This window comes from Callorhinus ursinus, unplaced genomic scaffold, assembly GCF_003265705.2.
Source record: "Callorhinus ursinus isolate GAN/ISIS: 27379988/994484 unplaced genomic scaffold, GSC_fseal_2.0 scaffold2, whole genome shotgun sequence".
Taxonomy (NCBI): Eukaryota; Metazoa; Chordata; class Mammalia; order Carnivora; family Otariidae; genus Callorhinus; species Callorhinus ursinus.
In genome coordinates this window covers 23,785,930-23,812,577 of record NW_027397064.1, presented here as the reverse complement: position 1 = coordinate 23,812,577, position 26,648 = coordinate 23,785,930, and the positions used below count along the sequence as shown (strand labels likewise).

General features: G+C 35.1%; 1 protein-coding gene across 8 annotated transcripts in view; it reads right to left on the bottom strand.

Annotated features, from left to right (window-relative positions):
* ERBB4 (erb-b2 receptor tyrosine kinase 4) overlaps positions 1-26,648 on the bottom strand; it is a 1,101,497-nt gene that overhangs the window by 31,650 nt on the left and 1,043,199 nt on the right. For all 8 annotated transcript variants that reach the window (XM_073879088.1, XM_073879094.1, XM_073879096.1 and 5 more), the window contains 5 exons: positions 14,780-14,935; positions 12,347-12,422; positions 11,237-11,383; positions 9,009-9,106; positions 7,322-7,492 (listed from right to left, as the gene is read on the bottom strand). In XM_073879088.1, the coding sequence (XP_073735189.1) occupies positions 7,322-7,492; positions 9,009-9,106; positions 11,237-11,383; positions 12,347-12,422; positions 14,780-14,935 (648 nt within the window). The remainder of the gene's footprint in view (positions 1-7,321; positions 7,493-9,008; positions 9,107-11,236; positions 11,384-12,346; positions 12,423-14,779; positions 14,936-26,648) is intronic.

The following is a 26,648-nucleotide window of genomic DNA, read 5'->3' as shown; positions in this document are numbered from 1 at the left end:
TAGCAATGGGGAAAAGAAAAAGAGAAGAAAAGATTATAAAGAATAGTGTAACTAAGCTAATACATCCAGATTTTAAGAAAGTCACTGGTAGAGAAAACATTGCACAAAAAGGTCACTTGATATTTTACTGTATAAAAACTATCATTTGAGAGGGTGAGGGATATTCTCAAATTAGTGGTAAATCAGAGGTATTAGAACCATTTAAAAATGGTTCAATATCCCTGACATTGCTAAGAACTTTGAAGAATAAGCAGAGGCAATTTGACATTATATTCTCATTTAGAAAAAAGAGACAAATCTATAATGCATTAGGAAAGACACCTCTTTGTTAAAATAAATTAACTACCTACTCATACCTCCAAACTAAAGCAGAAAGCCCCAACATGATCTATATTTTGAAAGAAATCAACAATGGGATAATGCTTAGAGCTCTGGGCAATTTTTTGTGTGTGAGCTAGAGAGTAGTAAAAAATAAATTGCAGAGACTGGTCAACTGGAATGACCATGGAATTTCCCAGGATAAATGTTCAAAAATCCTTCAACTATAGCTGACAATAGGATTATATATCATATAAAGAGAGATCTAATATAACATATATCATTCAAAGTTATCCCATTGATAAAAATGATAGGTATGCTCTAAATCGATGAGGACAAAAAAATGAAGACTTAGTGCTCAAAATATTCAGCAATATTGTCTTGTATTGGGTACAATGTAAACACTATATTTAGAAATAGAGCCCATTTAAAAAAAATGTGGATGTCTGTTAGGGAGACATCTTAGTAATTTCTGTGAAGTGATAAGGGCCTGAATTATAATCATGACAAAAGAAAGAGAAGAGAGATATTTGAGAGCTGTTTTGAGGAACGCCAAAAAAGGATGTTGTTTTGAATTGGATGATTTTAATGAGAAGCAAGAGATTTCAAAATCATATTTCAAGCCTTCATAGCAATGACAAAAATAGAAAATTTGGGAGGAAGCCCACCCCACCTCCTCTGATAACATAAAAGAGTTCTCAACATGTACAATATGGAAATATTACAAAAACACAGAGTTTTAAAAGTATACTCAAAAAGACATCTCCTTGCCCTTGTTCATGTGGGTTTTGTTTGTTTATTTGTTTGGTTGGTTTTATTGTTTAGCTTTCCTTCTGACCCATTTCAGACCTATACTACCAAAACTCCTGTTGCAAGCTACATCTTCATCCTCTAATAATGATACAGCTCAAATGACATTCTGTAGCCACTCAAGCTGATTTGGTTTCCTTTGTCTTTTTCCTATAATATCTGGCATATTGCTTGCAGAGTATTATCTCCTCATCTAGAATATAAACTCTTTTCAGGCAGACTTTTGATTTGCAACTCTGTACCCTCATTGTCCAACGCAGTGCCTAGCCCATGATAAACATTCAACATATTAATTCATTTATTCTTTCATCATAATAACTTGAACAATTTAAAAATTACTGTGTAGATGGGGAAAACTTTGGAATAAAAAAATACCTAGTAATATGGAATGTCATAGCAAGAAGAGCTCCTTCTTCGGGCTTAATAGATTAAAAAAAAAAAAAATTTCCCAAGCATCATATCAAGGATACCATGGAGGCATCCTTGACATATCTTGGAAGAAATGTAAAACCAATATCCTGAGACTACAATCATTTATCATCAAGTAGCAGCTGTTGTTAGAATTGATATTGATCCTTGGTAAATTGCAACCAGAGTAACCTTGTTTTATCATCACAAAATTCTCCCACTACATCATTTAGCTATGAGATGCTTCCTTAACTTGTGTCCTTAAGTTTTTCTCTTCTGTATTAAATCACATAGGAACAAAAGTGTATAGAGGTAACCCAAAATGCTTTTGGCCATTTTCCAGTTAAATATTCTCTAGAAGATATATTATATAAATGTATAAAATATAATAACTAGTTCAAAAAAGTCATTCGATAATAAGGTAATTTTTAAAATTATAAGGAACTTATCAGTTATCTAGTTCACTTTTCTCATCACCTAAATGAAGAAACTGAATTTGTTTAAATGATATGATTAAGACTGTAAATGCCAAAGAGTTTGTTCTAGAATGTGAGATTCCTCGCAACCAACTTATTTTCTTTTATCCGATTGCCATTAAATGAATGAAAAGTGTTAGTTTCATACATAGTAAGAAGTTTAATAGCAACTTGAAATGAGGAACTTTTCTCCACCACACTGTTATTTTAGGTATGTCCTCCATGTAGGATTGTTGAAAGCTGGACTCAATTTCTAGCTTCGCTTATTATTTGTGTTATCTAAACTCTCCACAGCTCAATTTTCTTAACTTTTAAAATGGGACGAATATTAGTGCCTACCTCACAGGGCTTTGTGAAATAAAAGTGAAATGAAATAGTTAACTTAAAACACCTAGCATAGTACCTTGATTATAGTAAGCCATCAATAAGTTTAAGCTGATATTACTATTATTAGTTTCATTATTTCATAAAATAAGAATCATGGCTTTGATTTATTGAACAGTAAAGACAAATGCAATTGAAACTTATGTTTTGAAATGTCATCATTGCAAATGACATCACTGTTCCTGCATTATCCATTTGCTTAAATTTTTTCTAGTTTATATATATCATTAGGAAGCATATTTAGCACACTATCATAAATCCTATAGAGGAGGCCAAAGTGTTCTTGTATTTCTATTTATTTTTGTGTGGTGAATTGGTAAAAATCTTAAAGGAAATTACAATGTGTGTGGTAACCTTCCTAGTATACTGTTATCAAAATTACAAAATTTAATCTGAGGGAAAAGTGATAGTAGCACAAAATAAAATATATAAAATCCCATTTTATGAGCAGTCAAATATTCAGCTTACAATTAATTATTTAGAAACTGATCGCATTTTTGAGAAACTAAGCTCCTTTGTTTTTCTTCATCCTTTATTTCTTCTGCCTACATTTTTTTCTATTTTTCAACTCATTTATATAACTTATTCTAGGAAAGAAAGGGCGAAAAGAGAAGGAAAGAAACAGATCCGTTAATATAGTTATTTCTTAGCAGATCTGAAAGAAGTGGAGAAAAGTTTAAATTACAACGAGAGACCCATTATGGGTTGCCTGCTATACCAATGTGCAGCAGCTACAATTCCTTTGTCTTCCCCTGGTCTGGATAACTGAGAATTAGCTGATATGTTTTGAAAGAGGTAGAACACTGCATCTCTAAAACTATTCATCACCAATGACTGAATGATCCTGCAACAATTGAAACCTTGTCTACAAAAATGCACTGAAGTTTTTAAATTAGATAAAGATTTCCAATATCATTAAAGCTAATTTTTCTTTAGCCACATCAGATTATTAGCTATTTTTATTAATTGCTGCTGCCTTTGGTATGCAATTCCCTATGCCACAGAAATATAAATCTAGGTAACGCAAAAGAAAAAGAAAAAAATTTATCCACATCAAGAGAAAAATATCTACACAGAAATTAAAAAACCACTTAATTGAAAATATAAGGCATCATGTACTTAAATAAATACATCAAGAGAGAAAGAAGACAGCAGCGGAACCTAAACCTAAAACTGAATACACAAATGGACAATGGCCAGATCATACATAAAAATACAAGTCTAACTCCCAACTTAGAGCAACTTGCCTAGGAAACCATATCTACAATAAATAGCCCAGGAAGCCAGTCTGCTCTAAGTTAGACTTGCAGGAAGTCAGATTGTCACCTCCAGCAGCAATCCAGGAAGCTAAACAGTAACATCTATAACAACTGAACCAGAGTAGTCAAGACTTGATTAACTAACAGCGTCCCTAAATTTTGTCACCACTTTCAATTTAGGACAAACCAGAGAAAGACAAATATGCACCTCTAACTAACCACACTGAATGCCCCACTTCTAATTACCCCCTCTTACAGCTTCCCCACACCAACAGCCTCCAACCAAGGCATACTTAAAGCCTTCCCTTGTCTCCACTAAAAAGCTTTCCCATTCTTTTGTCTACCTTTGAGTCTCCGCCAAAATGCAAGTGGCAATGGCTAACTCCCTTGCTATATAGCAAGCTCTGAATAAAGAGCCTTTACATTTCTCATTTGGTGGGTCTTCATTTATTTCCACACTATTGAGCATCTACTACATATCCATCAATGGGGAACACACTTAGATATCCTAAGAAGTTAATTTTCACAATATTTTGAGAGGCTTTTTTTTATCCCCATTTCACAGATGTACAGAACTGAAGTCTGTAGAAGTTAGTTTCTTGTGCTTTCCTATTTACACCATGCTAGAGTCATAGTTTTTGGTATATTATTGTGATAAAGGTATTTAAGATAATATTAAAACAATAACAACAATAATAACAACAACAGCTATAAATTAGTTGGGTATTTTTTTAGCATTATTTGCATATTTATCTATCAATTTGCTGGATAAATGTCAACATTGTATTTTCAATTGACTCATTGCTTTAAAGTTATAATGAATCAAAATACATACAGAGTTTGAAATAATCAAAAGCACCATAGAAGAAATGACTTCTCTATCTTAATTTGCTATAAAAACACATCAGCAGAAATAATTTGCTTGTCAAGTAGTGACTGAAGCAACAGGTTTTTTTTTTATAGAAAATGTGTAGAAAACCTTATAAGAGGGGTACCTGGGTGGCTCAGTCGGTTGAGTGTCTGCCCTCCACAGGGGTCATGATCCCAGGGTCCTGGGATGGAGCCCTGAGTCGGGCTCCTTGCTCAGTGGAGAGCCTGATTCTCCCTCTCCCTCTGCCCCTCCCCAACTCCTCCCCCCCACCCCGCTCGTGCTCACGTGTGTGTGCATGCATGCACACGCACGCGTGCGCGCGCGCTCTCTCTCTCTCTCAGATAAATAAAATCTTTAAAAAAAGGAAAGAAAAACCTTATTAAGAAAATGTAGTTATTTATGATATTGACAAGGAAACAAGTAAAAATGAAATTTGAGTGATTCTGAAAAAGAAGTATTTGCCTGGCACTTTTTAAAAGGTAATTATTTAACAATCACATAAGTTAACTACCATTGTATTTATTTTACAAATAGAAACAAGTTGTAAAGACATTTAAGAACATTACCTAAAACTTACCAGAACATTACCTAAAACTTATCAGTTAGTGAGCAAAACAGTCTATATTCAGAAACTGAAATAATTTTTGGTTTCAAAGTTCAACAGATATGCTTAAGAAACATCTGATTAAAATTCACTTTAACATATTCCCTTACCACATAAGTTGGCACAGAACCTAATTGCACTGAAGTAATTTATTTTCTAACTATAAAATAATATAACTTAGCTTTATAGGAAAAACAGCATTTGCACAAATTAGAAATTACTATGGAAGCTACATAAAACTAGATTTTTTTAAAAAAATAGGAAAATATAGATGATTAATAAGGCCTTTTAATGCCTGAAAATAAAATGATATTTAAGAACAATTCCCTTAACAGAGACCTGAAAAACTAAAAAGAAATCTACAGATGACATTGTTTAAATAATAATGTGGAATAAGAAATGATGACTAAAGGCCAAATAATTCCTCAGGTGGTTTCTACTTTGTCTCACTAATTTCATTTAGTTAATTCAAACCTTTATTAAGAATTCCTTGCTTTGAGCCTAAATTAAAATGAACAGAGTCGGAATCTGAGAAGCCTTATAAAAGAAAAAGATTCAAGTTGTTGGCCTTTATAGCATCTCATGTTAAGGAAGGAAAACTATTTTCTGAAATGTCTCTGTTTTAATAAAAGTAATGAATTTGTCACATAAAATTATAAATACCAAAGTTATAATCTGGCCACTTTGCTAAGCATATAGAGGGGGAAAAAACTACTTCCTTTATATACCTGAAAGACTTTGCTCCTTCCCATAAACAGGACTGATGCTCAGTGACTATCAATTGATTTAACTTTTAAAACTTTTAGTTATCTTCTCCCCAGTGGGATGCAATGACATATTTTTCATATAAAAGAAAAACTGAATTTTGTTTTGTTTTGTTTTGTTTTTGCCTCTTTCTACACATCAGCCCTTCTGAATGGGGCAAATGAGCAAAAGGTATGGAGTAGGTTGGAGAATGCATTTTATAAGAAAATCACCTGGTGGATTTTTCCAAGCAATACGTACCTCAAACATTGGGGTAGATGTCAAGAAAAACAATGGTATCATGAAAATCACATGTTCTAATAACTTTGAAGCAATAGTATGTGGGCAGACTGCCTGCATTAGAATCCTACCCTTCCACTGGCTAACTGTATGACACCAGTCAAATCCCTTAACTGTGACAAGTTTCTTCATTTGTAAGACAGACAGAATGATAATAGAACCCAAGGAGATTGTTGTAAGGATTCGGAGACTTAGTATATGTGTGTTGGTACAGAGTAAACACCAGGTGAGTGTTACTTTATTATTGTGAATCTGAAACAAAGCAAATAATTTCATTTTAGAAAATGAGCAGAAAGTTGGAAGTTTTCTTATGCTTATGGTCAAGACAAATAGGATGATGTTTGTTCCACTGGCTATGATAATGTTCTTAAATGTAGGAGCCTGGACACTTCTTGAAGGTGGAGTGATGTCAAAATTCTTTGAATCTCAAGTATCTGATAATGTCTCATGTGCAGAGGTACTCAATACATGTTGAGTGAATAATGAATGAATTTTTAAAAATAAGTGAATGAACACATGGGTTGACAGTTTTCAGAAAAAGAATGGTATTCATATAGAATGGGCTTAATATTTAAAATAAATGCAAATTCTTTTCAGAAGTTTCTTTTGAAACTTAAATCTACATCTTAGAAATGATTTGGTAGTCTTCCCAAAATGATTGATATGGTCCAAAGTATTGCAGTTTTCTGTTTCTACTTCAAACTGACAGAAAATATTTAGTCTCTTGAGGGAAAGAGAGTTGTACTTGTATCACCTCTTGACTACAGTCATATCATCTTTGAAGAGAGCCTACCTTGTTAAGAATTTTCATTTATTTATAAACACATAATTTTATTAGCTTGAATGGGTTGATTTTTTATTAGTTGAATTGGTAGATTTTTTAAAACTAAGGTTTAACTAACATAAGACAAAGGAAACATTTCTCCTCTTGAAATCTTAAAGATATTTCAGAGTACATATTGTATTACCCATGCTTGTGTTTTGAAATTAACTCTACATGGACTTTCATTGGTATAGTATGTTTTTAATCTAGGAATCCTGCTGAAATGAGCTGCATAATTATTTTGTAATTCTAGGGCTTACAATATATTTGCATGATTTCATTTCTCAGAAATAATATGGGAGGTGGTAGATGATTATTTCTTACCCTATTTGAGTCAATTCTCGATCTGGAAGTATAGATGGGTGGGGGGATGTTGAAAGCCTGAGGGACCAGGTATTCCTCAGCATCCATCATATCCTCCAAATCCTCTTCATCCAAGAGATTCTGAAAGAACTTGCTGTCATTTGGACTGGGAAGCTTCATGCGATCATCACCCTAAAAGTTTGCCCACCAGACAAACAAAAAATGAGTCTTCTTTTCACCTTAAACATGTGGACTTTGCAGCAAATTTACATAATACCAAAGCAAGTGGTTGAAAATTCATGTACTCGTTTAAAAAAATAATTCTTTAACACAATTACCAGTCATGAAGGAGCCTGTAACATACTTAGATATGACAGGGTAAGATAAATACATTTAACAGAATGTGATAAATGCCATCAGAGATGAATAAAGCAGAATGCTCTGGCTGCTTTGAAGGAGGCATAATCTATTTCATATCTGAGAATAACGGCAGGTTTCATTGCCAGGATGTTTGAGCTGTGACTTTAAGAATAAATAATAAAAGACAATTGACTTATCAATCTTTATCTTATTTAGTTGGTTTGATATTGTAGAGTTCTCAGGACATACAGGCTGCTCCATGATTTGTCCTAAGGCGTAACACTGTAGCTTCCAAAATCACAGCACAAGTAGCAAATAATATAAACGAAGGTGGGAGAGACACCAAAACCCTGCTCTTTTTCACTTCATCCATTTCTTAAATATGATTTTTTTAATTTTTCAAAATTATGTGATATTTTTGTAAACAAGTTGTTTATGCAAATTAATTTGGCAAAAAGATAACTGGAAACTATTCTAAAACCTGGCTTTTATCTTCATGTCCGATTATTGATAGGAAGATAAATGCTACCTTGTTTTATTGAGGAAAATTAATTCAGTGCAACCCAAGGTCCATTTGTTTATGATTTAGATAAAAATAATCATAGATAAATATACTACAATTTTTAAATTTTCCAATCCATTTTTTCTAGTGTTTAATATAAAATGTCTTTTGGGCTATCATTTGATTCATACGTACATCAATTCACTTGAATCTGAGTTATTGCTTGCATACTGTATATCTCCCCAAACAAAACATATTTATAAATATTTTTTAGGAAATTAAATATCAATACATTGAAACTATTAATTCACTGTCTTCAACCATGGACAAGATTAAAACAAAAATCCATCTTCCGGGCGCCTGGGTGGCTCAGATGGTTAAGTGTCTGCCTTTGGCTCAGGTCAGGATCTCCCAGTCCTCGGATAGAGCCTCAAGTCGGGGCTCCCTGCTCAGCGGTGAGTCTGCTTCTCCTTCTTCCTCTGCCCCTCTCCCCTGCTCATGTGCTCTCTCTCCCTCTCTCAAATGAATAAAAATTAAAAAAAATTCTTAAAAATCCACCTTCCTTTTATTCTGAAAAGGGAAGATTATAATGGACATGACAACGCATGTTAATAAAAAGCAGAGTGCTAGAAGGCTTGTCTGGGGAAAAGGACTTTTTATGTATATGGATAATCATAATTATCTTGCTGTTCAGTACCAGAGGCACTTGAATACTAAGGGAAGAATCTTAGAAGTGTTTGTGATGTCGAGGGAAAGGCTCTTTCCATAAGTCATTTCACATGATATTCTGCTTATCGACTTATGAGTGGTGATTTCCACAGTTCCAAAGACCAGATATGTACCAACCTGAATAACTAGATATCTTTGAGGGTCTCGAGCCATCCTCGAAAATTCAGCAGCCAGTTCCTTAAATTTAGGCCTACTGTCAGCATCAATCATCCAACCTAGAAATTCACACACAATACAAGAGTTACTCTATCCATAATTAAGAAGAAGTAGGATGTAAATTTTATGAAAACATAGGCTAAGTTTGAAAAATATTCTTTTAATAACAATGATCTAAAAACAAAAACAAAAAAACAAAGCTAAAGAAAGAAACAATCCAATTAGGTGAGGTTCTATCTCAATCAGTTTGTTGATATTCAGAAGTAAATGTAATACATGATAGAATAACAGAAACTTTTCATTTTGTTGATCTAATTTAAAATTAATTTTTCTTCTTAGAAAACATAACCTAGGCTAACTATGGGAACTTACAGAATCTCTGATTTTTTTCTTTTTTTAAGTATGGAGAGAATGCCTTTTTTTTTTTTTTTAACTTTTCTTTGATGGGGATATAATTTATTATTTTATGTCAGGAGTGACACGAAGCTTTGGTTACAATGCAGTACACCAGCCCAGAGGGGGAAAGGGAAGAGAAAGCAACTTTCTCATGCTACTTTTTTCCTGCTGGGGAAAAAACCAATCCAAAATGATTGGTAATGTTTGTTCAGCAACAGCCATTAGCTTATCTAAGTACTAGCCTTTGCAGCATAAAAATACTATCAGCAATTTTCAAGGTATGTATTATTATTTAGCTGGGAGTCTAGATAAAGTGGGTCTTATCTCCCCAGGCTCTGTTTAGCTGATGAGATCACAAGAATAAAAGCACAAAGCTTTGCTTGATTTTCTGGCCAAATAACCTTCTTCTTAGGTATTCAAACTCATAAAAGCAAGGTAAAACACCCTATTAGGCAAAATATTTTCCTGATTTTTCATTGTTTCATCAGAGTATCTAAATGAAGTATCTAAATCACCTCTGAAGCTAGTTATGAGATCAAATTATATAACGCATGCATTTTTTTTTTTTTAAAGTTCCTTCCATAGATGACCGCTGAAAGATGTTTGATCCAATAAAGCTATAAGGTTTATTTCTTTTTTCTGGGGGTTCAATTTTTAGTCTTGTCCTGGGAAGTCTTTGGGTGTCATATCATGTATCATTAATATCACCTGAATTTTTTCTCTCTTAACAAAGCTCAACTATATGCATCCACTTAGAAAAAAAAATGCTGTTGATACCAGGATGCTAATGAGAAAATAGGTGTTTCTGGAACTACTGTAATCAAAAAAGGTTAACTTTGCTGGGAGGTATCACTTTCTTTCGAACTAAATATTGAGTAAATAGAACTATGCTTAGAGAAAAGGGCATGCTGACCTGAACTTGGAAAGCACATTTTTTATTTCTTCCCTCACTGTCAGAATGTATCACACATGTCATGAATATAAATCTGAGTAGACCTGGGTCCAAAGTCTCTTATTAATAAGATGCTTATTCACCTTCACCAGTTTGTTTCTTTGCTAACCCTGTGTAAATCAAAAGGGGAAAACCCCAGATTACACAAGAAAGATTGCTGAATGCTAATCCCATTTAAATTAAGTAGGAAACTCCAGAGACTTCCCTAATTCTGTTTAAATTAAGAGCCTAGGCTGCCAAAACACATTTATAATACATATGTGTCTGGGGCACAGAAAGGAGAAAGAAAAGTAAGAGTGTTTGATGTAAACAAATGATCAAATTGAAAAAAAAAGTAAATATTTGTAATCTTTTTATTTCACTGTAGATTCATGTCTTCTCACTTCCCATTCTGCCCTGCTAATTTCCTGTTGACTAAAACTGGTAAACCTATTTCCATTTAATTCATTTTTTTAAACTATCAGTTTCAAGCTTTCTTTCTTTATATTTAGATCATTTGTTTAGACTGCTATTTTCCTGTAAAGATTACTAGCATTATTGTGACTAATTACATCTCTTTATGAAAGACAATTTGTTATCATGGAAATGATAAGAATCAAAGTGAAATGAATCAGAAGAGTAAGAGTCATATAATTTTGACTTTTTAACCTGGAAGCATGCATACCGATGCATACTGCTTCCTATTAACAATAAGCCAAAAACACAGGTGTTTACATGATTTTTCATAATTTTTGAACTTTCATATTTTTCATATACAAAAACATTATGCAGGTAGATTAATCCATACTATTATTTTACTAAGCATGATGATGGTGATGATAAAATTATTTTGCAATCTTACATTTGACCATGACCATGTAAACATCAATAGTGCAGATTGGAGGCTGGGGCAAACGTTCTCCTTTCTCTAATAAATCCGGGATTTCTCGGGTTGGAATTCCATCATAGGGTTTTCCTCCAAAGGTCATCAGTTCCCATATAGTGACTCCTAAATTGGAGATCAAATATTTACATAAGCGTCCTAACAACATAGTATGAAGAAACCAGCAGTATGCCAATAACAAAAGAAAGCTCCCTGGAAGGCAGTCAAAAATAGTCTAAAGAGTCTGGGTGGCACAGTCGGTTAAGCATCCGGACTCTTGGTTTTGGCTCAGGTTGTCATCTCAGGATCATGGGATCGAGCCATGCCTCAAGCTCTGTGCTCAGTGCCCCCCACCCCACCCCCGCTCTAAAATACATAAGTAAATCTTAAAAAAAAAAATAGTCTAAAGAAAGGCTCTTCAGATTTCTATATCTATTAGGAGAAGCCCAATGACAAAATCTTTTTGGGAAATTCAATTATTTTATTATTGTCTTGAAATTTTTAATGAGTAACAGAGACAATTCAGAGTGGATGTCAAAATACAGAGTCTGTTCCCCATTTCTACTTTTAAGTAATGTTAATGTTTGCTGATCCAAGTTAATTTTCACTACACCACATTAGAGCCTATCAAACAATTCATTATATACATGTGTATTCAGTATCAAGTAAATATGATTGCAGATAAAATCTGATGTTGACTAATTTTGAGATTAACATTTTTGCTATTAAATGTCCTGTAGGACATTTATTTATTTATTTATTGTTCCTAAACTAAAATTGGCTGTTTTTTTCCTGTCAAATGATCAGAAAAGTTGTTACCAAACCAAAGGTTATGGTAGACAACTGAGATTTTAATATATTACATTTTAGTGAACGAAGAAATAATAAAAAAGGCAGATAAATGATACAATTTAGAGTTTTGTTTTTTTTTTTTTAGTGGACAAGCAAAGAGTTAATTCCTTTAGGAAACAAGGCTTGTAAGTAGGTATTCCCAACACAATAAAATAAGTTGGCTTAAGATATTTTACATGAGCTTAATATATTTACTTTTGCCTTAAAACCCTTAATTCACAAGGAAGATTTATTTACCATAGCTCCAAACATCACTCTGATGGGTGAATTTTCTGTAGTGTATACACTCCAGAGCCATCCATTTAATTGGCATCTGAGAAATAAAAAGAGAAATAAAAAGTGAAAGCTTTATAGTTATATAAAAAGTCATTCCTATATTCTTTTCCCAAAATATGAGTCTCTGGGTTTGCCTCAATTGTATTTTTTGACTGTGTTTTTTTTGTGTGTGTGTATAGAAAATACAAACATAATAATAATAATAAACATGTTATTTCTCAATACAGAGAACAATGAATTGACATTTATAAAATTCTTAAAGTGAATTAACCTAAAGGTATATTTATTTTTAAAAGCTTCATAAACAATGAAAAGTAAAATAGTATCACTTTCTATAGTTCTTAATTAATGTTCAGCAATTAATTCAGTTACTAGCTATTATTATGACTCACAACATCAATTCTAAACATTTAAGACATGTGCTTCTAAAAATATGATCTACTACATTTCCCCCACCCTCCCATCCCAAAATGAGATTCCTTACATTTTCACTTATTCTTTTTTACCCTCAGAAAATTTCTGGCCACCAGTAAGATGGTCTCTTTCTACACTTGCCCCCACCTTTTTCCTCTCATATAATTTGGTCACTTGAAACACCTAAAATAACGAATTCCAAAGTTAGGCTTGCTTTGTTCCCCAGCCACAAATGATCTCCCTTGTCTTGGTTAGTCAGTATTGAAAACATGTACCATTTTCAAACTAGGAATTATATAAAAGAATGTGAGAGGATCAGTACAAATCTATGTTCACTACAAGAAAAACAACTCAACTCACATACCCTGCTGATGAGGGGTCAGCAGAATAGGTTTCAACTAGGAAGGGCAGCATTATATAGCTAGAAATATAATTAGATTCTATGGAATAAAGATAAACACTTCTACTTTGCAGTTGAAAGCTTAAAACTAAATAGGCCTTTGAAATCATGAGGTTTGCTGCTCACCAAGGTGACATCAAGGTAACTGTATGACAGAATCATGGTATTCAGTGAAAGGGAACAGGAGACACACTGGAAATGATTTTCCTATGGGCAAGGAGTTAGCTGACTTTACGGACTACAGACATGGTGTTAAAGAAGTAAGTTTAAATCACAGGTGGCTTGATAAAGACTTAATGGTTACTAGGCATTTAAAGCTATAATGAATCTTGCTTTAGACAAATCCTACAGCTGTATGTTCCTAAGACAAGTGAAGTCATGTGATTTATAGACTTCTGTGTAATCTTGTAGTGAATTTCAAAGCTGTGGTCTCAAACTGCGGCAATTTGGTAGCAAACAGGCAAAACAGTCTGATAAAATCGAGGAAATATTAGGAAATACTACAAAACTGAAGTTTTTAAAAATTTTTCTTTGTCTTGTGATAAGATCTGAATATACATAGTTATATAAGAGATCCTATGAAGATATAAAAATCATATACTACATGACATATAAAAATCAATGTTAAGCATTTGGAAGTCTATCATTGTGAAATATCTGTAATATGTATTTGGATGGCTCATATAAATAAGGCACATGATAAACATATTTAAATGACATATCGATCCCTTTTTTTTGTTAGCATGTGTTTATATGTCACCATAGGTTAAGGATGCATTTGCTTATTTCATTTGGCCTCTCCTGATCTAAGTTTTCCCACATTAAGCTAGAAGGACCTCCAGATGGAGAGGAGATATCCTTAGCCAAGTCTAAACAGTGGGTTGATGAGGAAAAACAAGAGCTGGAACTAAGACCTGGACTGAGACTATATGGCAGGAACACAGTTGTCAGGCAAGACCCGAGGCTGGACAGTCAGAAAAGTAGAAGGGGAATGGTACTGTTAAGATCCCTAGGATATAGTGGCCTACATTCTGGTGGAGAGAATGAGGTAATAAATAAAGCAAATTGGTCAATCATATACTACAGTATAGCTTAAAAAAATAGAGCCAGATAAGAGGAATCTGTTATATCTGGTGTAAGAGGATTAGAAGCTAAATAGAATGATGAACTTTCCAATGAATTATGGTTCTTGGTAGTGGTCCGGCTTCTCCCTAATGTATGAAAGAATAGTTGTGTCTCTCTGTAGTGGTCAGTCCTGTGTTCTTAGGATCAATGAAACAACTTCTATGGCCCTGGATTAAAGCGTAATTTCTAAATCGCCTAAGGATCCACCCACTTCCCAATACTGGATGCGACAGAAGGAACCCTAGAGACGAACTGTCTTATTTTGGCTACTTTTGAGAAATGGATGTTGGTATATATAATATATTTGACCCTGGGTGAGAGAGAGGGCAAATGGTGGAATTGAGATTTTACACTTTCATAACTTCAGACTTAGTGGCTTCTTCCTATAATATGTAAGAAGATAAAAGAATATCATACTATATTTTCAAGCAGTATTGCTCTAAAAAGATACCCACCTTTCCTCCATCAGCATTATACTCCTTTTCATCTCCTTCTAAGAGTCTGGCTAGTCCAAAATCTGTGATTTTCACATGGTTTGGAGATTTCACTAAGACATTTCGGGCTGCCAAATCCCGATGAACAAGCCGTCTTTCTTCCAAGTACATCATTCCCTGAAAAACACCAAGTTCCAAAAAGATAGTCAGTTAATGCCTAGGCTTTGCTATTTGTCTAAAAAGCAGTTTCTTAGCCTTCAGTTGCAAGTGCTTGATGTCTCTAAGTGAAGCCAGGATCCTGGAATATTTCCAAAATTAGGAAAAACCTGGGATAAAAAAGCAAACCACAAATAACTTTTAGCCTTTATCCCCTAAAGTCCTATAAAAAATGAATTACCTGTACATGAGCTAAATGTTAGATCATTTTTTTTTTCCTCAGGGACTTTATAATCTTTTGTAAACACTTTCACTAGTGAGGTGTAAGTGTCTCTCAGTAGATAAGCTAACACACACTTGGACTGACCCACATTATTTCTAGTAGTTTTCTTCTCAATAACTCCTGCTTCATACCATCCTCCCCATACACACCTGCTCCAAAGACACCCATCCATAATTTTTTTAAAAAAATATTTCGTATGAAGGTTTAATGGTGCCAAAATCATCATCATAGATTCTATCAAGGCTGAAGAATTATATTATTCTTATTAACTATGCAAAAAAATGAACTATACCTTAGAGGCATTAAAAGCCTATAATTTTTTTAGATGGCTTCAATGACATTAGTAGTCATTATAAGAACCCACAAGTGAAATTACATTGTTTATAATGACCCTGAAATTAGCCTTTAATATGTTTTCTTCATTAAATATATAGGGTAATTAAAAATAAAATGTATTACTGATTGCCAACAATTATATATATATCCACATATATCCATATAAGTTCATATCTATTCATAGGTATATATCCATAATCCACAGAAGCAATAAATATTAATTGTACTTTACACCAGTAGGGAAACTAAGAGTCATTAAACATTAGCCTTAACTAAAGGTTGATGTAAAAATCAAGGAAGTAAACTCAGAGGCCTAGATTAGAGTGAACATATTCTTATTGAAGTGTTAGAGAAATTCTGTATTTGAGGATTTCAGAGGAAAAAAACTTGTCATTCAAAACCAAATCAGAATTATTAGAAAATGGTTAAAGCATACTCTGATGCCAATTGCAAATCAAAGCTGTTGGTAGTTAACATTGCAACTGCAGGACTTTGAAGGATTAACAGTTGCTGATATCAAAACAAAAGCTGTGGAAAACAGACACATAAATCACACAGGTAGAAAAAAGAAAAAAAAAATGAACTGTATACCCAGTGTAGTGTAAAGAGAAGATTGCTTCAAACAGCATCATGGGCCAAACCCTATACTATAAATGCCCATTAAACACAACCAGTGGAGATACTGCCTAATACAGTCCAACTGTGTCAGTAGTAGGGTAACACCATTTGTATTAGTGTTTTCTAAAATCAGCCCACAACTGAGATTTCTAGGGATTGGTCCTCTTTCCCAAACAGTGCTTTCTGTTTGAGTATGCCAACTTGGAAATTCACTAGAATAAAGTGAATCTAAAAATGCATAGCCTTTATATGATTTAAGGGATCAAAAAACAGACTTATTGCCTTGGAGATAAAGTTTTTTCAATTATTTGCCCCTTTAAGAAATGTCCACAAAAACATTCATCTTTCCTTTCTTACCACCCTCATATCAGAATATGCAAGGTGTGTTGGCAACGAGTTAATATTCAGATCCACACATGATGACAGAACACACACTATGTTTCAGGCACTGTGCTAGACATCAGGGAAATAAAAGAGTCAGAGAAGATCTGTTCACTGAAGGAGGACAGAGCTATTACTGAAGTGGACAGACATGGAATATGGACTTGAGTGAATTGGTATGATACACACAAAGGCATTTAAGGAGAGTTGTGTTTTGAGGATCATCTCTAGTAGAGCCTAGCAAGTGTGCATGAGACGGGAGCCTTCAGAGAGATCCTGAGGCCTAAGTAAGGTTTGAAAGATGTCTATCAGTTGGGCAAGGTGGGGGGAAATTGCAGTTAGAGAGAACACACACAGGGGCATTAATACCATGGTGTACTTGAACAAAGGTATGTGATTCGGTATTTCTGAGTCATTATGTATAAAGGCAGGAGAGAGACGAGTGGTGAGGCTGACAAAGTAAGAAGAGGCTCATTTCAACAAGGGCGTCTTATGTGTTGTGGTAAAGACTCTGAGCTTTGCATCTTACGCAGTATTTGATATGGTGATGCAGAAGTTGTTTTAAAAAGGAAAGCAACCCAATTATCATTGGAGTCTTGAAAAATATCACCTGGTATACAGACAAAGGATTGGACACAAATACAGCTGAAGTTGGGGGCCACTGCTACAATAGAAAAGAAAAGTGATGAGATGGAAAATGATAAAGGTTGTAAACTGGCAGTCCATGAGCTACATCCATTTTATATACATATTTTTTGACCCCCACACTGGACAACTTTCAAACATCCTCTTTAGCTGATGACTGGCTGTACACCACTGAGGGCACCTTCAGCTTGCCAAGACCCCACCACTCACTATTACTACCTACGAGTTCATTTATGATGCTTATCTAGCTCCCATGCATGAGTGTCTGAATCTTCCAACTAAACTAGGCCAGAAGAAATTCCAGCAAGAGGACAATTCCAAGATACACTTGTACAATAAAATAACCACCCTTGGTAATGGAATAATGAAGAGGAGAGTAAATTACGAATGATTCTGTTTTCTGACTTTTGTAACTTAGGTGTATAATAATAATTCCTTTAACTAAATATTATCCTAATGCAAATAATAGTGATATATACTATACCAGTAGAGAACTAATATTCACCAAGAAACTTAAGACCCTACTGACACATTCTATGTTATGAGCAGAACTACAAAAACTCCAAATGTTCTCTGATATTCTATACACAAAGCCTTAGCAGGTGATAGACTACCCTGAACGTCAATTCCATTTGTCTATAAAAAATGTTTTTTTCAGAATAATGAGAACTCAATTCAGGAAACCAGATGATAATTTCTATATAGTTTCCTCCATCCACCTGAACATGATTAAAAGAAATAAAAACAGAAGCATCTGTATTATTACCAAATCATCAAAATACATTTGTATGGTTGCTTTGCAACTATGAAACATCATTGTACAGATGCTTTTAAATCATTAATTATGACTGCTACCTTAGTCCTACTTTCACACCTAAATTAGTGTTGAATCGTCTATGGATTGCTCACAACAGGTTTCTCCACATCACAGTCATTAAGATAGGATTTTTTTACTAGAAGATCTCATTAGAGTCACATTCTCTGCTAGGTTCCTTCACAATAAAATCATTCCTTAAATCAGAGTGTGATGCAATGAAGGAGGCAGTTATTAGAAATAACAGTGACAAACTGGATAATGTCCCGTGAAGTCTGAAGATGATTAAAAAGAAGGGCCCTTCATTATGATAGATGGGTGCTGCATTGATTGAAAAGAAACTTACTCTGCCTTGTAGCAACTGCCATGTCTTTGCCATGCCATCTCGGGTGGAGTACATTATAGGAATATTAACACAGACAATAACCACAGCTAACATTGAGGACTCAGAACATGGCAGGCGTTAAACTAAACACTTCTACATCGGTAGGTTAACTTAATCCTATGAGATGCATACTGTTTTCATCCCATATTAAATATGAGAAAACCAAGTCTCAGAGAGGTCGTTACTTGCTCCAAGTTATCTAATGAGTGATAGAACTGGGATCTGGTCCCTTGCTGTGGGGCTCTAAAGTCTGCACATTTAAGCCTACCCCTTCTCTTCCTAGGTCATGGGGTTGTGTGGGCATGTAGAAATTAATGTGCACAATGAAGTCACATTGTTTTAAAAGATCCTAGTTCTTCTGGAGCAAACATATTATAAGATGTTTCTGTGAATTTCAGGGCATGATGCAAGTGACAGACTTGTTTGTATTTATATTTAAAATTAAGCTAAATTATAGAAACTTTTCTGATTTGGCAGGAATTGGAATTACATAACTTAGAAACTTGATTCTTACTTTGGCCCCAGGATATGCAGGATGGTGGAGTTGGTTTGAGTGTAGACTCTGGGGTCAGTCACCTGGATCGAACCCCAGCTCTGCCATGTTCTAGCTGTGAGACTCTGGCAAGTTAATTAACCTGGCACTCACCTTTGTCTCTAAAATGGCCATAAAACACCTATACCACAGATTGTTGTAAAGATAAAATGCGTTAATATATGTAAAGCACTCAAATAGTGACTGCCATTTGGTAAGTGCAGAACATGCAAGGTTTCATTATTTTTCCACAGATATCAACAGTCCTAGCATGAACAAGAATAACTTACCCTCATTAACTTGAATTGCTTATTTCAGAAAATCTGTGAACCTCAACTAATATATCACAGTAGGTGTTCAATAAATGTTTACAAATGGTGATACATATACCCATAACCAATCCATCATGATTAATGTGTAGGTGCAAATTCCAAATAGTTACTGTTCAAAGTATTATTTTAGTAATGATTCACCTGAGGATGCTGTCATATAAAAAGAAGGAAAAATTAGGGAATCTATTAAAAGATTTGATGCCCTCCATAAATACATCACAGATTCGGGATTTCAGTGAGGATAAAGGTTATGAATACTGGTCTTTAGGTTGAAAGTTTTCAGTGCTGCAGAAAGGGTGAATAAAATAGTAGGTTTGCTGTACCAAAATAGCTACCTTTTATCAGCACTGAGAGGAGTTTTTTGGAGACATGTGTTAGGAGTATTTTGTCTACTTCTAGACCCAAGTGCTGTAAATCTGATTTTACTCAAACTATTCAGAATTTACTGTTAGCCAAACCATTCAGTATTTTACCATTTTCCATACTTGCTCTATATGCTGTAATGAGTTTTCCCAAAGAGAACTTATTTTCTGTTTTGCTTATACCTCTTAAAAGTTGCTTTAATAAATACAAACTAGCTAAGGAAAGTCAAACCTTACCCTGACGTTCAGAAATGCACTTTAATACCAAATCCAAGGATAATTTTATTACAATTGAGTTTAAAGTTTTAATCTCTGGTTAAAATCGACTCATCTAAACTGCTCTATGGAAAAATATCAGTATTGATGAACACCTAGCAATGACCTTCTTTTCAATCTTATGATATTTGAATCACAACTGTCTAGCAAAAATGCATTCTTATTATGTTTTAATCCAATGTGAAAATGTATTCTGCCCAGCTGCAGGAAGCTAATGCAAGTCAAGAGAGACCAGACTATTTTTGACGATAAATATTTGCTTCCCATATATAGGCCATGTGACAATTTCATCAAACACATGTGTGGAGCTAAAAATTTCAAGCTACAGTCAGCTCTCACAGGCATTAATCTCTGGAGTTAGCAAGAGTACACTTTTTTTCCCCTGTTTTCTATTCTAATAACCTGAAGCTTTTTTAATAACACAGGAAGCTTCAGGAAAGCTAGCTTCAAATGAAAATCACTCCTCTTTTCTACTTTTCCTTCTAAAAGTAATTCTATGCCTGAGGAAAAAAAAATCCAACTATTATGCTCTCTACTGCTAGGGCTAGAGATATGAGCATGTTCAATGGGAGAAAGGGGCCTTTTTGGATGAAGTAACTGACTTTATCTGAATAGTGCATGAAGGGAAACTAAGGGGGATTTGTAATTAAATCAACTGAGATGTCTTTTCAACCAGAGAAAGCTGGTTCATGGCAGCAGAGAAAGAACACAGAACTGAATGTTGGAGATAGAAGTCCTGGACATGCTGTTCACTAGGTTTTTGACCTCAGATACTCATTTTACCTCTCCTATAAAAGTGACAGATTGGACTAAATGATCTCTGAAGTGTCCTCTAGCTTTAAATTTTTATTCCATGGTAGATGGAACTGTACAACAGATCTATATAAAATATTAAATCGTGGGCCAATAAAAGACACAGAGAACAGTAAAGAAAGACATAGAGTAGATGCCTCCCTTCATATGTTTAGTGAGAGCCATGGATATGTTTTAGTAAAAGTCAGTTTCCACAGACTGGACACTGGAAACCACAGTTTCCACAGGCATCCAATGTTTAAGATGACAGACTTTAGAAATAAACCCCAGCTCTTCAGTAGCTCTGTGTCCTTGGTCAGTTTATTTGTGTGTTTCAATTTCCTCATCCATTAAATGGGGATAATAATAGTATTTACCCTGAAGATTGTCTTGAGGACTCAATGCCTTCATATTTGTAAAGCACCCAGAAAATTCAATATTCTAAGATACCATGTGTTTTCTAAATAAATAACCTCAAATTCAACCCTCTTATTAAAAATACAATTTGACGGGCACCTGGGTGGCTCAGATGGTTAAGCGTCTGCCTTCCGCTCAGGTCATGATCCCAGGGTCCTGGGATCGAGTTCCACATCGGGCTCCCTGCTCCTTGGGAGCCTGCTTCTCCCTCTGCTTCTCTCTCTCTCTGTCTCTCATGAATAAATAAATAAAATCTTTAAAAAAAAACCTCATTTAAAAAAATACAATTTGACTACTATAAGAGAAAGAAAAGATAGCCAAATGAAATACCTACTGGCTACTCAGCACTGTTAGGTGAAGTAATTTCTGTTTCTTGCTTATTTGTCCTTGAATGTTCTCCTTTTATTCTTTTCAGAGGAAGAAAAGCAGATTCATGTGGCTGTCCTAAACTAGCTTGGAGTTAATACTCATGATTCATTCTTATATCTTCTGATTGCACCTATGATCTTCAAGAAACTTGGTTAGGTTCTAGTTTGTAAGGGGATTTTGAGATATTGAGGGCTAAATTTACATCAGCTTAATAATGCATAATTAAAACAATACTTGTTGATACCTGAAAAGTATTTTTCACAAAATCTCCCAATAACATATTTGAGAGAGAGAGTGTGTGTGTGTGTGTGTGTGTGTGTGTGTGTGTGTGTGTGTGTCACAGGCACACATGTATGTAGTAGGTGCTGTGGTGTAGAGCCCAGAAACTTCTTCAGGACCAATGGATTCATAGGGGAGTGTTGGCTGCTGGTAGCTCTCAGCTGCATCACTTTGGATGCTTTAATACCTCCAACCCAACTGCTGCTTTGCTGGGGGTTTTGCTTTCTCAGAGATTCAGCCCACACCTAGCCACCAGCTGATGCAATTATAAAGTCCATCACCCCTTAGATAACTGTGAAGAACTATTCCAGTTCCAGGGCTCTCTCCTAAGATTGGGTGAGATCTCTGTTGCAATTTCATCATTGCTCAACTTTTTCCCTCTACCTAATATTTTTCATTGCTTGACAGGTATTGCTCCTGAGAACACTTGCCAAAAAAACTTCCTGCACACAAATCTGTTTTAGACACTGTTTTCTAGGAGGCAACTCAAGGCAATGTGTGTGACTTCTGTCTTTGTTTTCTTTTAGGATCTCAGGTATACAGAATTTTGAGTTAATCATACTTCATAATCCATGTATGCTATTACCATTGTTCCCCTGTACCCTCCAACCCAATGCCATTCTTCTTTCCATCGTAAGTATTCACAACAGTGTTTTTAATGTACATCCTTCTAATCCATCATCCATAAGCTTATTTATTTTTATATTTTTAATACACAAATAGTATTGTGCACTAAACAAAAACATGTTTTACTTATACTTTTTTAGATTGAAGCATGATGCTATACAAAATTCACTTTATTTCTTCTCGTCACTTAAATCATATCCACAAACTCATAAACCTATATATATAACATAGGCATACACTGTTAATTTACTGTCTATTCCACACTCGATGGGTACTAAACTTACCTCCATCTCTTTGACACTACAAACAAGACTGAATCGAACACTAACACCATGTGAAATGATATAAATTTGTTTAACAATATAAAAAAATCTGTTCAGTACTAATTTTAGTGTAGGAGAATCTAGACAAACAAAAATAGTAATAGTCACTGTGGAAAATGCAACAGGTAGAGGTTTTTTGTTGACTGAAAACACTGAAATCATATGAGCAATACATTATAACTGCACATGTTATCATTTTATATTTTTGTATGTATATATAATTAATATTTATTTAAGCACTCTGTGCCAGGGGACTGTCTTAAGTTCTGTGTATATAGGAACTCACAAGAACCCAATGACATCTGTACTACTATTATTCCTGTTTTATGATGAGGAAACTGATGTACAAAGAAATAAAATAAAAAAACTTACCCAAGGGTGACAGTGCAAGACAAAGCTTAGAAAGAACCAAGATTTGACTGTAGGCAGCTTGACTCCATAGGCAACAAACTTAACCATTACATTATATGACCATATACGTCCAACTGTAGTCAATAGACTCTAAACCATATATGCAACTAACAAAGACAGCATATATAACTGAATAATTGTTATATAAACAATGGGTGTTCTAAGATTTCAATGAAGAAAAAAATTACTGTACATAATAAATAAATCTCTTTAGTTTTGCTGGGTTCCCCTAGAATGATGCCTCCAGACCACCAACTTGTGAATTCAACTGTGTATTTTCCACAATTTGAAGACTGTCTGACATTTAACTATTACTCAATTGATGGTTGTAGTTGGGTTAAATGAACAATAAGACCAAAGTTTTGTAAAGCTGTTCAGGCGGTGGAAATTTTTCTTTGCAATGGAAGTGGGACAAATTTAGAAGTCTAAATATTTAAGATAGGTAGAAGACAGCAAAACCCGCAGCACTCAGGGCCAAACCCAAGATGGTAATATTAGCGTACCAGGGAGAGTGAAGGAGGACAGCATTTACAGATTCCTGAAGCTGGCTGGGAAAACAGATTTTTTTTTTACTTCTGGTTCTCTACATTTTCTTCAGATGTTTCTTCAGAAATTTCATTTCCTCCCCTTCATAAACTTTTGGAAATTTCCCTTGCAAGAATTTGCAGGACAGCCTGCTTGGGACTCAAAAGTCTCTTAGAGAAACAAAATAATAATAATAAAGAAACAAACAAAAAATAAGTTAAAACGCTTGTGTGAGAAACACTGCTTTCCTACCAAATAAATAACAGGTGAAAAAGCTCATCTGCCTGGATCAAGAGAATACTAAACATGCTATCGTTTTTCCTTCTCACTGACCTCTTGCCAATATGATTACAAGGAGACAAGTGAATTGCAGAGTGTCCATGCTCTCTCAGAAAAGTATACTTAAAATAGATTACTTCTGCTCTTTAGGCAGCTGATCAATAAAGATGTGGATTGCAATGAGAACGGAGATGTCTGTGGGCTGTAGTAGTTATCCTCTGTGTCTCTTTAGAAATTAATTAAAAATCAATGAAGTGTGCAAACTATTAATACAGCAACTTCTAGATTAACAGATAAAAGCCAAGCCTTTCTCTGAGCATACATATTGTGCAAATACATTCAGACACTACAGGGAGGAGGTTGAATGTCTGATGCCTTTGTTATAATTGAACAGAAACAAATCATTCCTAATATTCTTTAGTTTCACAGGGTTGCATGCTACTGACTGAAAACCATAAAGTTTAGTGGATGGGAATACGTGCATACAATTTTCCTTCTTAAGAAAATTATATCAATTTTAGGAGGTATACTTATTACAAAGCAAACTGTCATCACACAGAACTAAAATTTTTCTTTTCTTTTTAAGATTTTATTTATTTGACAGAGAGAGACACAGCAAGAGAGGGAAAACAAGCAGGGGGAGTGGGAGAGGGAGAAGCAGGCTTCCCGCTGAGCAGGGAGCCCGATGTGGGGCTCTATCCCAGGACCCTGGGACCATGACTTGAGCCGAAGGCAGACACTTAACAACTGAGCCACCCAGGTACCCCAGAACTAAAAATTTTCAATAACTATTTTTTTAAGTGCAGTTTACCCATTTATAAGTTCAGGCAGTTGAGTTTAGTTATAACCGCTGAATATTTTAGAATAAGTATCTTCCCTTGAAAAAAGTAAAATTCCTAGAACACTAAAAGCTCTCATGTGATTTGAGCCAATTTTGTGTCCATATATAATGCATCATTCAATTCAGTTCTACCTCTGTCTTATTTGGATGCCATGGACCTGGCCCACCTCTGCAAATGCTTACCCAGCACATGTAAATCTTGCCCGGGTGGCACCCACATACTCCCTCCGGAAGTCACCCAGCTACTTTCCATCTGCCTGCTCTCTACCCAGGTTCCTCTTGCTGAGGTTCCTTCCTCCTTAAAATTCTCAGAAGGATCCGAACCACAGCTTTCAGTTTTCATTTCAATCTCTTACAGTTGATTTGGAAGTCCATTGTGATGCTTTTCCTTTGTTTCAAATTTGCACTCTCCCTTTGACAGAATTCTACGGCTTTGTCTCTAGTCTCTGCATAAGGAAATAAGAGAAAAGGATTCCTGATTTATGCCTTGGCTCATTTTCTAGCCCAATGTCACCATAAAAATATCAGATATCGCATGACAGTAAGAAGAGAATGGTCTGTCGGTATTTAAACTGACAAGAAGTTGTCATCTGAGTTTTGCGGTTTTCATAGTTTGGGGATATATGTGGTGTCATAGTAATAACACACATTTCACTGTTTCTTGGCCCAACCTGCCTGCAGAGCACCTGTAGCTATTTGCCCTTTAGAAGCTGTTTCCAGATATTTCTGGGGTTTCTCCAGCGAGCCGCACTGACATTCCTGAATACTTTCTGGGTTCTTTTTCTCAGGGCTCTTCGTTGATCTCTGCATCCTTTAAGCTTGAGCTGCTGTGGAAATACTGCTGTTTTTCTAGTGGCATCTCTTGGTGCTTGAGAAGTTGCAGCTTATGATAATTGTAAACAGTGAATGATGCCCTTCCAGCCTCCTCACCCTGTGAGAGCCCTGTGATCTTCTGCACTACCTGAGTGACGAGCTCTATGCACTTCCGAATACTGTGCTGTAATTTGCCCCTGGCCACATGAATTGCTATTCTTGAGACCCTAGTCTCAGTCCCCTTAAAAACTTATTCCCTGACTTTAGCTCCTGACTCCATAAAGGCTCAGACTTAGTCCAAGAGGTAGGCAGGGAGGACTAATACATCCCTCTTTGTTTAATTCTCCTCTTTGACACCATTCAATTTTTGTCATTGTCTCATTTTCCAGGGTCTGCTGATACATCTGCACACGCACACACATGCTGTCATGTGCTGAACCGCCTCTTCTATCCCATAACTGAAAAAAGTCCTCAAGCAGCGTGACTGTCACTCTAGCTTCTTTTCTTGGGATTCCTCGGCTGGAACTCCATGGCTCAAATCAACCTGAAAATTCTGTTGGCGCCGTTGTCTTTGCACACACTGCCCCCTTTACCTGGAATGCCCCAGCACCACTCATTGCTAGGCTCCTTCTACCACGCTTCAGGTGCAGACTTGGGTAAATTTAATACTGTCTTAGATCACAAATCAGCTGTCATTTCCTCCACAAAGCTTTCCCTCACTCCCAAGGGGATTATGTCACTCTATTATATGACCTTATAATGTCCTTTCCCCCTATCTATCTATCTTCTATCATCTATCATCTATTTCAAACTAAACCCTGGGATTATCAAGCATTGTTGTGAAATAACTTTCTGTGTAAGGCTAAATCAAAGTGACTTTATAAAGCAGAAATAACATATTTATAGATTAGGCTGGCTCTTCTATGCTCAGGCTTTAGAAAGACTATATTGCATATTACACAACTTCAGCAGTTTCAGGTGAAGAGTAGAAAAAGACTCGAATACATCTCATTCCCAACTGAACACTCATCTACTAGACTAAGTAGTTTGTAAAATTATTATGATTTTTTTAAAGATTTTATTTATTTATTTAT